We start from the raw sequence: 14,768 nt of genomic DNA, 5'->3' as shown, positions 1-14,768 counted from the left end.
TTAATTTTGCAAAAAAATAAAAAAGATGTTTCCACATGTTTGAATAAAATATTGGCATACAAGATCTTGCTCTAGTAAAACATTATTTTCCATGTGACAGTTCACGATTAATGGTACAGTATCTTTCCGGTATACTTTTTATATTTTTTTTAAATTTTGCATTAATAGGATTTGTTTTTCTACATGTGGCAGCGTAACCCTAGGAGTACTATATAGCCTTCCACCCTTACCGTAGGGCTGCATACATACATTTTTTTCAATCTGTATTCAGTATTTACTACTATATTATATTTTAATTTACATTTTGTTTTGAATTGTATATAGACTTTAATTAAATATGCGTAACCCTAGGAGTACTATATAGCCTTCCACCCTTACCGTAGGGCTGCATACATACATTTTTTTCAATCTGTATTCAGTATTTACTACTATATTATATTTTAATTTACATTTTGTTTTGAATTGTATATAGACTTTAATTAAATATGTTTTATATATCAAAAGGCACAGAAATGCTATGGCAGTGCTCAAAGGGTTAACTTGATGCCACAAGATTTTCCAACCTTTATTGTCATGGCAACGTGTTAATTTTAGGATGTTTGTTTTTTATGTCATTGTTCTTTGTGTTTCTTTGTGGTTAAATTAATGTCTCTCAATAGTGTCTCCCACTACATTCTACAAAAGATAGCTTAACATCAAGAACAGATGTTGAAAATTAAAAGGTCAGACATTGACTCACAAAAAAAAAACATGCACAAATCAGACAAAGAGAATATAAATATAAATATAAAATATGTGTAGGAAAAAAAAAATCCAGATAGGCAGTTCAGCAACAAAAATAAGACTGATTTCAGAGGCTCAGGTCAGGCCTAGTGCAGTATTATGAATATGTTTAGTGCAATGTTCTTGTGGTCACTTGCATACCTGGCTGCATAACTGGATGTTACTGTTTTTCCAATTCAGTTACATATATTACATGGTCCTCTGGGGACTTTCCATGTGTTTTGCTAAGGTGCAGTTTAACTGCGTGTTTGCTTGCAAAAGTCCGGTTGCAGAGCTTACACTGGAATGTGGAGCCTGAGTCCTCCTCAATAAGTCCGATTGAGCTTAAAGCCTTATTGGTGATAACTTTTGAAACATTCTGCTGCTCTTGAATTTGATTTAGAGACATTTTTGAGAGATCCTTTAAGCTAAAGCCTAGATGTGTCTCTAAATGACTAATATATGTTGCAGCAGTCCGGAACTGAGAGGCACAATCATTACAAAAGAAAACAGGATGTCCCGTGTCCAGATTCTTTAAAAATTTTGTTCCCCCTGTCCTTCGTAGCTGATATTTGACATTGGCCAACCAATGGCTAATTGTTGTCATTGAAAGACCAGTAAACTTAGAGATGTGTACCCGTTCTTGAGGACCTAAGTCTGACATGATATACTTGCCTTCAGCTGTCTCCCGTAAGCTAGAAGCAAACTGGGCCTGAAGTATAAGGAGATGCTGGGGGTTCCAGTTGGACTGTCTGCCCTTTCTTTTATGCACAGGAGATAACTCATCCAATGCCTCTTCAAAACTACTGCCATCTGCATCTGATTTTTCGGATACAGTTGACGGTGTAGAAGACTTAGGTGTTAAACGTCCAGTAAGGTTTTTCACCATATCAGAAATATCCATCAGTGCACTTTCTCTTAGAGGTGAGGAGACAGGATCATTCATACTTGCAACAAGAGGTTTGTTTTTGGATTTTGTCAAATCTATCGGCTGGTCGCTATTCTCATAGTAGTACCGATCAATAGATTCTACCTGTTTGACAGGAGTGGTTGGATAGATAGGTTTGTCCAACATACTATTGCTAATTTTGTATAACATTGCTAACGGGTCCAAAGATGGACTTACTGGTTTTGACACTTTACCTAAATGTGTATTCATTATAGATTGTAATGCACTCAGTGGATTAATAAATGATGGCTCAGTTGAATGATCTGTTATAATTCCTAAACTGTTGCATCCATTAGTAATTTTTGTTTTATGAGATTCTGTACCATTTGGTGTGTGATGTTCCAATGGGGCTTCCTTTTTTGTCTTCTGAAGGTCAGTATCTGTGGATTTCTTTATAATCTTTATGTTGGATTCATCCGTTTTAAGAATGTCTTTGTTTTCTTTTGCTACTGGAGATATGGGTTTAGCTGGAGTCACTTTTTCCTTCTCTGCTGGTTTTTCTTCTTTCTTTACATTGATTTTTCCTGTCACCTTCTCTACTAATTCTTCCATTGCAGAGACATTGCTTTTGTGAGTTGGAGGTGATAGGCTACCAGGAGAATGGATCAAAGCATTATGTTCAGATGCCATGGATTTGACACTACTGGCATATGATGGTTGCATTTGCACACTCTGTACAGTTGGCTGCAATGTTTTTATAGCTCCTGGCAACTGATAAGCAGCATGGATACTAGGATACCCACCCCATGATGGTGCTCCATTTTGAGCCTTACTGATTGCACTGGACACTGTATTTTCCAGTGACTTCAAAATATCCAGCCCCCCTTTTGGACTATCATCTAAATCTTCCTCTCTGAGGTATTGATATGAAGTTGCAGGCTCAATTTTTTCAGGTTCCTCATTTTCTTCCTTTATCTTCATTTCTGGCTCAGGATTGAACAGTTTTTCCTGTTCTTCTTCTTTTCTATCCTCGGAAAGTGGTGATGCAGCTGGTGAGTCGGGCTGCTTCTTTATATATGATGCTGGTAATCTTGCATGTGTAGTTGGGGGTAAAGGTATTGACTGAATTTTCTCTTCCACTATTGCATCCAAAACCAATTGTTTTCCTTTTTTAGAGGCAGAATTTGTGACTTTTAAGAAATGTCCAGTGACCATCATATGAGCAGTAAGTTGCTGTAAAGTATCATGGGAGCTGCCACACTCCATGCACTTTAAGATTTGAGCCTTGCGTGCCTCAAACTGCCATGTATAACTAGCACCATTTTGATAGCCATATCTATTGTTAGGGGTCACGTAAGGATTGACAGCTTTGGGGTCTTTTGAATTATCAGTTCCTATGGCCCCTGGAGAGATTCCTGCATGTTCAGGTGATTCAGGTGATGATATATCCTGAAAAGCTCGTTTTTTTGTTGTAGGGACCAGTTTCGTAATGGCTGGTACTGGCTCTTTCAGAGGCACTTTTTGGTAATGCTTCGTTTTAATCATGTGAACGCTAAGATCTTGCAGAGACTCAAAGGAATGTCCACAGTACATACATTTCAGTACTTTCTGTGCATCTTCTTTTCCTTCCATTTCCATAAGTGATCTTTTTCTAGGTTTAGACCAGCGCCTTGTTCTTTCAGATTCTCTTTCTCTATTATCATCACGATAATGTCCTGTTTCATTCATGTGAACAGTTAGCTCTACCAATGTGTCATATGCGCCACTGCAGTCTTTGCATCGGAACTTACTGGCACCAGTGAAAACAGACCCATACAGTTTATTGTTTTGCCGGTAGAGCTGCACTGTGCTGAACAGGCTAGGCTCTGGCAGAAGTCCATATGATGTTTGCTGCAATGTCTTTGCCAATGCAGCTTGGTGCCAGTCATATCCAGAACTGTTATTATTCGTACAGTTGCTTGTACTAACACATATACTAGTACTTGTATTAGTACTACTACTACAGCTGCTTGTAATGGGTGTAGGAGTAACAGATTTAGGTTTTACATCTGCATTCTCACTTTGCTTGCTTGTATCTACACTCCTGGTTGGACTTGACTTTTTCAAATCTAATGCCAGAGCAGACCAACTGCATTCTGAAAGCAGGTTAGTGTACACTGCTTTAATTTGTGCCAGACTGTCCTGAGGGTAAGATGAGTTTTCTGCATTCTGGCTATCTTCTCTGTCTTGCCCATCCCTGGAAGAAGTACTTTTAAAATCTGCTAGATGGTCACTTGTCTCACTAAATGGAGAACCATAGCCAGCATCATGATTAGTTGCACTACTGACGGGGGAATTTTGGTAGCTCTGAGTCTCTTTGTTTTCTGGTTCTTCACTAAATAAATATTCACTGTCTTGGACATCCAAGGAAAGTCCATCATCTTCTACATTATCTTCATCAATTTCAGCTTCCTTTAATTCTTCTGCAGGAACATATGCTGAAAAAAAAACACAACAAAAAAAAACCAATTAGAAATATATTGAAGGAAGAAATGTAAGAATTGATATGTAGTTACATCGGGATTGAGAGAAGGACCTACATGATAATAGTAAAACTCTTTGTAAGTCGATTTCTAGCGTTCTCTGTGATTTATTATTTATTGTCAAAAAAGGAAACCTATGTACTAAACTTGGCTCACTTTATTGACAGCAAACATTTAGGAAGCTTAATGCAACACTATACCCAATCTGAATGCAGCACATACTGCCAGTAAGATGGGATGAAGACAACAAGCAATATAATACACTTCAACAATATTCAAAGTTATAATAGGTGACATACATGTCTATATAAAAGCTTTGCTTGTGAAAACTGTCTTTATGATACATAAAAGAAGGTAGAATGAACTAGGATTTTGTGCATACAGGCATACAGTATGTAGGTAGAAGGAAGGTACATAGGCATGTATTTCTCCAACACAAACTTCCATCCATTGACTACTACTAAGGCTACATTCACACGAGCATATCAGATTCACGCGTGTGAAAAAACACACGTGAATCTAGTCCGTTATGCATCAGTGTGCTTTGCTCGTGGCATGCATTATTACCGCACTCGCAAAGCACATCTTTTATTGTTTTCAATTGAATTGATGCGCAAATCACACATCGTACACGGATTTGCATTCGTGTGTGGTTTTCACGCACCCATTGACTTCAATGGGCGTATTGGTGCGTGATAACGCACCAATATAGGACATGCAGTGAGTTTCACGCAACTGACTCTTACTGCGCGAAAACTCCTGCATGTGTGAACGGCCCCATTGAAATCAATGGGTCCGTGTGCTGCCCGTGATTTCCATGCGCAGCACACGGACGTTATTCACGTTTGTCTGAATGAGCCCTAAGTGCATAGTGAACTTCTAGCTCACTTAATTTAAATATTGAATGTTTTGTCATTATACGGTCATTATACTGGGTTGGATTATCTAAAAAAAAATTATAGGCAACTAAAGTTGTATCAGCAGAGAAATGTGCCACAAAAACGTAACGTCACCTCAGCTTCATAATATTAGAAATGATGTTTATGAACAGATGGTCATGGTATTAAAATACTCCAGAAAATTGCTGGCAAAGGTCCTAACATTTTTTTTGCATGTGCATAGATGAAAGATGGATGCAAATAATTATATAGCAAAATCACTGAAAATATTCAGGATAGTCGGGATAATAGAATTTCACATTGTAGGTGCTTTACAAACCTGGCATCATTATTCATAAATCCAGGTTCACACTAGCTTAATTTTTAGATGTATAAGCCAAAAGTTTTTATGTGTGAAAGGAAATTTTTGCTCAATCCTTACTCTTATGTACAAAAAGGGGGGAAAAAGTTTTTTTTGCACACAAGCTTTTTACTAGGTTTTTCACATTGAGATAAACGGAGTTCTGATTAGACAACTGATGAAAGAAATTATGTTTATTCCATTTATATAGTGCCCTACCCACCTAAGCATAAACGTTCAAACATCTTAAGAAAAAAACAAAATAGATGCTACAGTGAACATGCCGTAGTATTTTCAACATAAGGTGTTCAGCTTTGGAAAATAAAAAGTCGCAGAACACATGCCAACTATGAGAATGAGAGGCTATGAGCACCTTTGCATTGACATTTTTTTTTTGGTTAATTGGCTTAAATGCAAAATTAAGCAACTCTCTAAATAGTCATTATACAAATTTCCTAAAATGTTGCTGCTATAGAGTCTGTGTAACTCCTGTACATAGCTTACTGTGCTTCTGTTTCAGACCCAAATCCGACAGCACACTGCTTCTGGCTGTGTTGGCCCTCTCTAGTGTTCCCCTCCCTTCTCTGCTAGAGATAGCAGCAGGGAGGTGGATGAGGTTGTACGTGGCAGATCAGAGTGTGGAGAGGTGGAAAAGCATCCAAATCTTCAGGAAGAGCAGGTTATACAGGCTGTTAGTACTAGAGTGTACATAAAGAGGAAAGCCTACAGGGGGAGTGGGTGAATCACATATACTGTGTATCTGTGTAAAGAGAGAGGTTATCGCCCACAGCAGTCCCTGCTAGGGAGGGGAGAAAGGGGGGAATCAAACACTCCTCAGCATCAGTGTCTTTCAGCACAAGGGAGAAAAGATATTGCATATTTGTAGAAAGGAAAGCAGTACAGGAATAAAGCTGTGCTGTAACATGAGAGCTAGTGAAGGTTGTAGCATCCTGTATTCACAGACCTCACATCCAGCGGGAGGGGCACATCCACACAAGAAAAGTCTGTAACTACAGTATGGGTAAATTAATTAATACAATTAAAAGTGTTTTTGTACTTCAAGTTGAAAATCACAACTTTACCTTCATTTTAATTTTTCTAAATTGGTGACTACTGTCTATTTTCATTTTCTCATTTCTACAAAAAAAAAATCTGACTGATACAGTTTCTAGAATTCCTCATTCACTGACTTTTTTTTCCCTCAATCTGCCTTTCAAAAAGCAAGTGAAATGGTAATAATAAAAATATTCTTATTACTATTATTAGAAATAATACTATTAGTAATATTTAAGAGCTTATATGAAAAAACATTTAATATATTTTAGATTTTAAAAGCTACACAATTTTGAAACATTTCCCATTGCCCTTTGCGTATATGAATTTTAGAGACTATTGATATAAGCATTAGTGTTGCTTAAAATCTGTTTAATATCCTTCAAATCAATCTCATGCGGAGCTTAAAGAAACAAGGAGCTATCCTTACTATAATGCTTAAATGTTTGCAGTACAGCAACACGAATACATTATTTACATTACCAAATATTTTTTCACCTTTTAGTTGTAACTTGAATGATTGTTCTGTAGTAACGAAACTTTGAATATGTTGTATATTATCAAAAGCTGCATTTTCTTGATTTATCTAAATGTGACTATTTGTTTAACTTTATCAGCTGATGGGTACTTTTTCTAAATCCATATTCATGTTTTTTCAAGCAGAAAATCTGCACTCATCAGATTTGATCAATGTTATGGGGGAAAACACAGCATGGAAATTGTCTTGTTTTGTCCAAAATTAAATTTTGCATTGGGGATTTCAGGTGACAGTCAACATAGATCCCTCTACTGGTGCTCTTTAGAATACCTACATATACTATCCTATGTCTTAGGTAGCAAGTGCGACATGCCTGCCACTTCAAACGGCAGCATCTGATATAATGACCTCAGCCATAAATCTATAAATGGAGGGTAAACTTTGAAAATCTATATAAAGATGCAACCAGCTCATACACAAACCAGAGGTATGCAAGTAAAGCAAGAATAAAAAGAGATAGTGGGACCTGAAGCTAAATCAAGCATGCTTCCATGTTCTACAGAATAAGTGTGCAGTGTGTTTTTTTAAGTACTGCCGTGAGTTGCCAACATGGAATGCCTTCTGGATGGCAGTGTCTATTCATTCTGATGAAACAGATGTGCTGTCTTCTCTGGATAACATTAAATGCTGTGCAAAATAATTTAAGCAGACACAATATGAATATTTGTGGTGCACAGAGACAGCTTCCAAATGTGTTTCTTGTTCTACATTGTGCTGATGAAAGACTACCATAGAAGCCCCACATGCAAATAAATGGTTAAAAAAATTATACTTTAACTAAAGACATTTCAATATTTTGGATGTAAGAATCCACATTACATTTAATTACCTGTGTTAATGCATTTCATTCTGAAAGCACATATTTTAGTTAGGGCAGGCTTAAATGGGTGCGACCACCATTTTTTTTAAATGCACCTAAAAGGGGCATCCAAATCTTTTAATTGTAGCAGCAAAGAGAGAATTAATTGTAAGCGTGAATCATAATGGGGGAGATTTCTAAAGACCATTGCAAGCAAAAAGTGGCGCAGTTTCCTATAGCAACCAATCAGATTGCTGCTTTCATATTCCAAAGGCCCTCCGAATGAAATGAGAGCTTGAATCGGTTTGGTTGTTGTGAGCAACTTTTCCCTTGCACAGTTTTTTCCCAGATGTAAATCTCCCCTAATGTAAATGAAGAAACCATACAATCTGTCATTAATGCCGCGTATATGGGGATCTTCTTCTATTCAGAACATGCTAAAATTTACTCTAAATAATTTTTTCTTATCTAATGTGGTCTCATAGGAAATATCATGTTAAATTTATAAAAAAACATGGTAAAATTCTTAATTTCTGAGAATTTCGCAGAAAAACATTCATAATAATGTCTGTTAATATGTGTGTTATAATCTAAATTTGTAATCTATACATATTTATATAAACAAATCTATAAAAATGTTGTGGTGTCTCAATATAAGAACTAACACTATAAAGTAGAACATCGTTATAGCAATATTAGAAGGAGAAGGTAACAAAGAGAAGTTACAGAGGAGGAAATATCATCTTGTCGAGAATGCTATATCTCCAAGATGTCTGATGAAATACAAGTCATTTAAAAAGCTGGTATTCAAAGATGGTTGTCACTTTAGATAGGGGCTGGCACGGCTCACCTAGACATGTGACACTTTGGTGGAAGTTAGGTCTGCTGCAATATTGAGAGCAGTAGAGATCAGGCTGACAAAGACTGCAAGGCCGAGTTGCCTCAGGCTGTTAGAGAATGAATTCATCATGCAAGTGAATTTTCTTCTCCATTTTTACTACTTGCTGAAAATGAGGTTCTATTTCTGTTTTGTATAAGATGTTATGAAAAATTAAATATGAACCGGATTCTTTTGTTGTATACTTATATTTTTGTCACATACTGTCGCTTACATTTTTTTACTTAAGTGATTATTTTCGCTTACATATGCGAAACAAATCATTCTTGTGTGATTATATATTACATATAAAGATATGTATGTTTAGATAGAGAGATATAATATAGATATGTGTGTAATAAATAGATAGATAGATAGATAGATAGATAGATAGATAGATAGATAGATAGATAGATAGATAGATAGATAGATGCATTAATTACACTTAAACTTGCTTGATAGATATCTTTCTCGATTCCTATTGAATCAGTTGGTCCGTTGTAGTGCTGAAACCACAGTCCATGTATTAAAAAATGTAGACAAAAAGTGGAGGCGGTGCACATATAAACCAATTGGATCATGATTTTCCTTTATTTACTTTAACTGGGAAAAAAGCTGAACTTTGATTGGTTGATATTTACAGTTAAAGAACCTTTACCATCGTATGTTATAAAAATAAAAATAATATAACATTAAAAAAACATATAAAGAAAATGATTTTGATAAATTACCACCAATTTACCATTTTGCATATATTGACTATTTTTACTTTCAGACAACTAAAAGTTTTATTTTATTTTTTTTAATAACCAATAAACTTAACTACATTTTATAAAACAATTAAATTTGTGGCGTTATATTTAAAAGTTTTATCTTTTTAGAATATTTGCCATAGTTGCTATTAACATTTGAATAAACCTAGTATAGAAACCTATATAATCTATATAAAGTGTGCATTGCAGTTAAGCTATAGAATCACAATCAACAAAGGATTGTTGAAAATATACACTTAATAATGGGAAAAGAGTGGACCGCGGAGGCTACTCTGAAGACCCTAAATAAGCTAAATTGCATATCTAATGCTTAATAGATCATTGCACATTCCAATCCTCTTTGTGTCTTTCACAGTTGAATAAGAACATTAGCCCGAATGAAGTGCGTCTCTTAAGCCAGACAGCAAGTAACTAAAGCACAAAAAGTCTTATATTTCCACCAGCGATGATAACCGGACTAAAACATGCTTGATTGCATAAAAATACGCATGCCATGCTCAATGCAAAATTGCAAAGGTATATCTCAAGTACTTCTGAAGTACAAATATATGTAATAAATTCAAAAAAAGAACAGAAATATAAAACACCGGCCTGCTTGTGGCAGATCGGTCTTTTCATGAGGCCTGTAACTTGTTAAATCAGTAAGAATACCTGTCACAGATATCCAGCTACACCATTTGGCTGATGTCAAACCTAAATAAACCAGATCAGAAAACCAGCAAGTGGCAGAAACGTAAATGAAATAGGAGAGGATCTGTCTAACTCTACCTCGCATGGCTTGCTTGCTGATTTTTTTCTTCTTTTTATTTTGGAGGAGGGAAATAGTGGCAATCACCGCAGTCATTTGTAGTACTAATGTCCAATTCAGCCTCCTTTCATTCTCCTTATTTAGTTGGTCAGAATGGTTTCATAGCCGACACGGGGAAGCTGTGCTGTTTAGCAGGCTGTTTAATGGGAAAGTGGCAGTCTTATTTCTTTTCTAGATTTGGTTTGTCACTAGGTCTCCATTACATGCCACTCAGCTTTGATGCCTTTGGACAGGACTGATCAAAAGATGTCATTTGACCTACACAGCATGGCAGAAACTTGGAGAAGTCTCATAAAGGGACACTTTGGCTGTAAATAAAATGACATTATTATTTCCTCTGTCCTATCATGTAGAAAAGCCAATTATGGTAATGCACTGCATGTCAATGGGAATATAGCAATCTTTTTTGGAGCAGGCAATGCACGCATCAGTGTTGCAACTCTCCTTCCTGGGAAAATATGCCCACTGGAAACAAGGTGATAGATGTCTTCAAGTCCCTTAATAAATTCTAAGACGGCCATAAAAAGTGCAAGTCAGCAAAACAATTGAAAGTATAAAATGCAAACTGTTAAGTTTTCAAATTATCTTGTAATTTCATCTTGAATGATTTATATTCCGTCACTGTGAGCTTGTATCACTCTCCATTGTTTTGACTGGCAAGGAAGGCAATTTATGACACCACTAAACCTTTAGTGCCCACTAATACTTAAAGAAAAAAAAAACAGACTGTAAAATAGAGCAAGATCTTGACCTTGTTGCTGTGCAGTATTTATTTTAAAGTTGCAGTAGAGGCTTTCTCAGCCATTGTGCATTGCAGGAGGTTGGTATTATAATCATTTTAGATGATCTCAACAGTAAAGGCTGCCAAATAAGAACAATGAAAGTGGTTAAATTGTACACAAAAGCTTTAAAGGAGTGGTCCCATGACAACATCTTTTACACTTATAGATAGGCCATAAGAATAAGTTGAGTGGGGGTTGATATCTGGGACTCCTACCATTACTAAGAACAAGAAGCCCCAAATCTCCATTTGTAGTTGGAGAGCATGTATCATCCATCTCCGTAGAGGTTCGGCTGGTTTTGACAAACAAGCACCAAACACTTCCTGTTCCTATGGTAAGGGGTGTGGTGATGCCAACCAACAAAAAGGAGCCTCATTTCTACCTTTGCTATGGGCATTCCTTTCTTCTTTGCACTCCCGTATAAGGGCCTATTCACATGCTGTGTGCAGTGTCTTTTAGACATATGCGTCGGAGGTATAAGTCGAGAGTATTCCGACGTAAAGCCTCTGATGGGCACTGTGAACGCAGTATGAAAAAGCCCTCAGTAGAGCAGGACTTTATTTTTATCTTAGATATCATGTAGTTTAGAAGGTTTAAAAATACATTCACTAGAAGTATATTTAAATTGAAGAATTGAATGGGAATGTTATACTAATAATACTATTAATCAAGATATATATATATATATATATATATATATATATATATATATATATATATATATAATGTACAATTGGTCCTATCAACCTTAAAAGAACAAACACTAAACCTAGAAATTAAAGACTGTCGGTCTCCTTAAAGGGAATGTGTAGCTAGAATTTTTTTTTCCAGTTAATCAACTAGTATTTGGGTGATTACACATTGGTTTTAATTTTTTTAATTTTTTCATAAGTCAGGAAATATTCTAAATTAGATTCTAATTAGAACATTTCCATGTACTGGGCACTAGAGGGAGCAGTTCCAAAAATTGCAGCATGGTCACTGTGGTAAAGCAACCTCATTGATTTATGCTGCAAATTTGGGGTGGAAACACTCTCCTCTAGTGTCCTCATACAATCCCCCCTCCCTGCTTCTGGCTAGTGCCAGGAGAAGGAGGGGTTTGAATCTTCAAACCTCCTACACTGTATGCCGCCATTTTCTGAGCGACTGCACAGTGTAGGAGGATTAGATACAGGGCTCAGCAGACAGTATCACACGAACATAATACACACATCACATACACGAACATAAATTACCTGCTCCTGCCTCCTATTCCTTGCGTCTTCGCTTCCTTGAACACATGGCCGGAAGTCGCGGCCGGAAGTCGTCATCTTACTGTCCGGCAGCGGCTTCTGGTCCACATGAAAATGGCATCGGATTTAGCTCTGCAAACGAGCTTCGTTTTAATCTGTGTGCGAGCGGCACATGCGCCGTTCCCACACAGACTGCGTACGCTTCAGAGAATGGAACGGCTCCCGTTCGCATTCTCTATGGGGTTGTATGTGCCGTATTCCATCTCTGTATGTGTCGTTAATCGACACATACAAAGATGAAAAAAAATGGCAGCCCCCATAGAGAAGTAAAAGTAAAAACTCACTAAAAGTAGAACAAGAGAACACAAATTAATAACATTTATATTATTATCATATTAAAAGCAATATAATAATAATAAAAAAAAAAAATCATGAAACCTTCCCTTTAATGTTCACAAAACAAAGAAATCCAGTAGAGAATACAGGGGTTAATTACCTGTTCCATTTTTGGGTGGTGAAAAGCTGTACGGTGTGGCTTAATTAATTGGGCAGGGCTTAGCAATTCTTCTGTCCTACTGCAGACAGGACAGGGGGGGGGGGAGCTCAGCCAATTGTCTTACAGTCAGACACAGGATTGTGTGGAGAAGGAGGAGGGGGGAAATGGCTGATCTCCTGGGACACATATAGATTTCTTTGTACAATATATTGATCAGTATTAAATGAGATAAAATAGGATCAAAGGAAAGAGGGAGCTTAAGAGAGGAATTGCTGGGATATGTTTTTGGAATGCTTTCGATGTTTAGTTTTCCTTTAATAATTTTTTTATAATTCCTTGTCAGTTGATTGCAAATCTTTACTTCAGACAAAATGTGGTTTTTGAACTTTGTTTTTCTCCTGCAGCCTCATCTCCGGTTCAGAGTGAAAATAAAAAAATATATATTTTGTTTGCATGGACAGTAATTTTGGCTTTGTTGTTTGGATTGTCCATTCATAGCAGTTAGGAGCAGTCCAGACTTTATAGCCAGATTACAATCCAACAGCTTGTTTTTGTTAATGTATCTATTGTGTAAATAATTTATTCGTTTATTATTGTATAGTACAGAATTAATATTTCACATATAAACCCCCACCTGCACATTGTACCTTTATGTGAGAAGCCCCTAGTAACACTTAAGAATGCATATACCAAAAGTAACCAGGTTTTAACCCTTAAAATTTAATAGCTTATCCTCCATACTACAAATGAATTATGCTTGGAAAATCGATACATACAAGACACGGTAATGACAGAGGATATTCCCAAAACAAAGTGCCCAGGATGGCTCCAATGTATGGTACATTCCCTGCCATATAAAGATACATTTATGTACCCTCTATTTGTATTGTATGCTCTTGCTATACTTGTGTTTGAACAAAGATGTGCTCATAGGTCTTCCAGCTCATAGGTCTTATGGCAATATTAAGAGTAATCATCTTAGACATAGACACTAAAGCCTAGCACATATGGCCCGGAGTATAATTCTGTTATTCTGGCTTCCAGTTTTGTTTGAGGGGTCTGGCTTAACTAGATCAACTTAGACTATGTCTTTTTATTTCATAAAATCCCTTTGGGTAAATAGATCTACATATGGACCTCGACATTTCGATGTTCTACATGTACTGTTCAGTTAAGGTTGTTTCATCTTTTGGATTCAATGACTTACAAATAAACCTGATGCCACATAACAGGTTACTGTGATTATTGGAAACTTTTACATTTAAATCTAAGTGGCTACAGATCTAAAATCTTATTTGACGCTACGCTACTATTTATCTAGGTAATACAGTATGAAACATGTTATTGTCAACTGATTCTGAATTGTTGTATAGACTGGGAGTAAAAAGACACAGAGGGGATTTCTAGAGCACAAACAAGGATCAGCCTTAACATCAATTATTAAGCCATTGCCACTTAGAACCAAAAGGAGCTATAATATTACAAAATGACTGTAATAAATCCATGGGGTTCCCTTAAAATAACTGAAATTTGTCGTTAAAAATAAGAATGTAGTATATTCAAACCTAGCAAGTCAAAATATATGCAAAAACAAACAAGCTACACAAAAGATAAATAAGCGATTAGTCCCAATTATAAATCCTATTTTCTAGATAAATTTATATTTACTATTTACTGTGTTTTCTTCAAACAAGATAAAATGTTATCGATAGCTGTTCCTACACAGTAAAGTCACAAGCGACCTTTCGACCATAACAAAAATTCCAACACGGCGTTCCGTTGCTGTGTACCCCTTGTCTTAAGGTGCAAGTTTCAAACCAAGCACATACTGAGGGGGTTATGTATTTATGTATATATGTTAATCACCATATTATAGATTTACTGGTAGGTAACAGGTTGTCTTTACAACAGGTAATATGCCATTTCTCAGAGAAAGAGAGAGGGAGGATGAATAAGAAATGGTACAATATGTTGACAAATATGGTGAATGTTTGAAAT

General features: G+C 36.3%; 1 protein-coding gene across 4 annotated transcripts in view; it reads right to left on the bottom strand.

Annotated features, from left to right (window-relative positions):
• Positions 1–345: 345 nt before the first annotated feature.
• The window catches only part of TSHZ1 (teashirt zinc finger homeobox 1), an 84,254-nt gene continuing 69,831 nt past the window's right edge, over positions 346–14,768 (bottom strand). For all 4 annotated transcript variants that reach the window (XM_075826500.1, XM_075826497.1, XM_075826501.1 and 1 more), the window contains exon 3: positions 346–4,128. In XM_075826500.1, the coding sequence (XP_075682615.1) occupies positions 944–4,128 (3,185 nt within the window). In that variant the 3' untranslated portion in view covers positions 346–943. The remainder of the gene's footprint in view (positions 4,129–14,768) is intronic.

Source organism: Rhinoderma darwinii, chromosome 5 (assembly GCF_050947455.1).
Source record: "Rhinoderma darwinii isolate aRhiDar2 chromosome 5, aRhiDar2.hap1, whole genome shotgun sequence".
NCBI classification, from domain to species: domain Eukaryota; kingdom Metazoa; phylum Chordata; class Amphibia; order Anura; family Rhinodermatidae; genus Rhinoderma; species Rhinoderma darwinii.
Note: the sequence above shows the minus strand (reverse complement) of the source record. Positions and strands in the feature narration are given on the sequence as shown.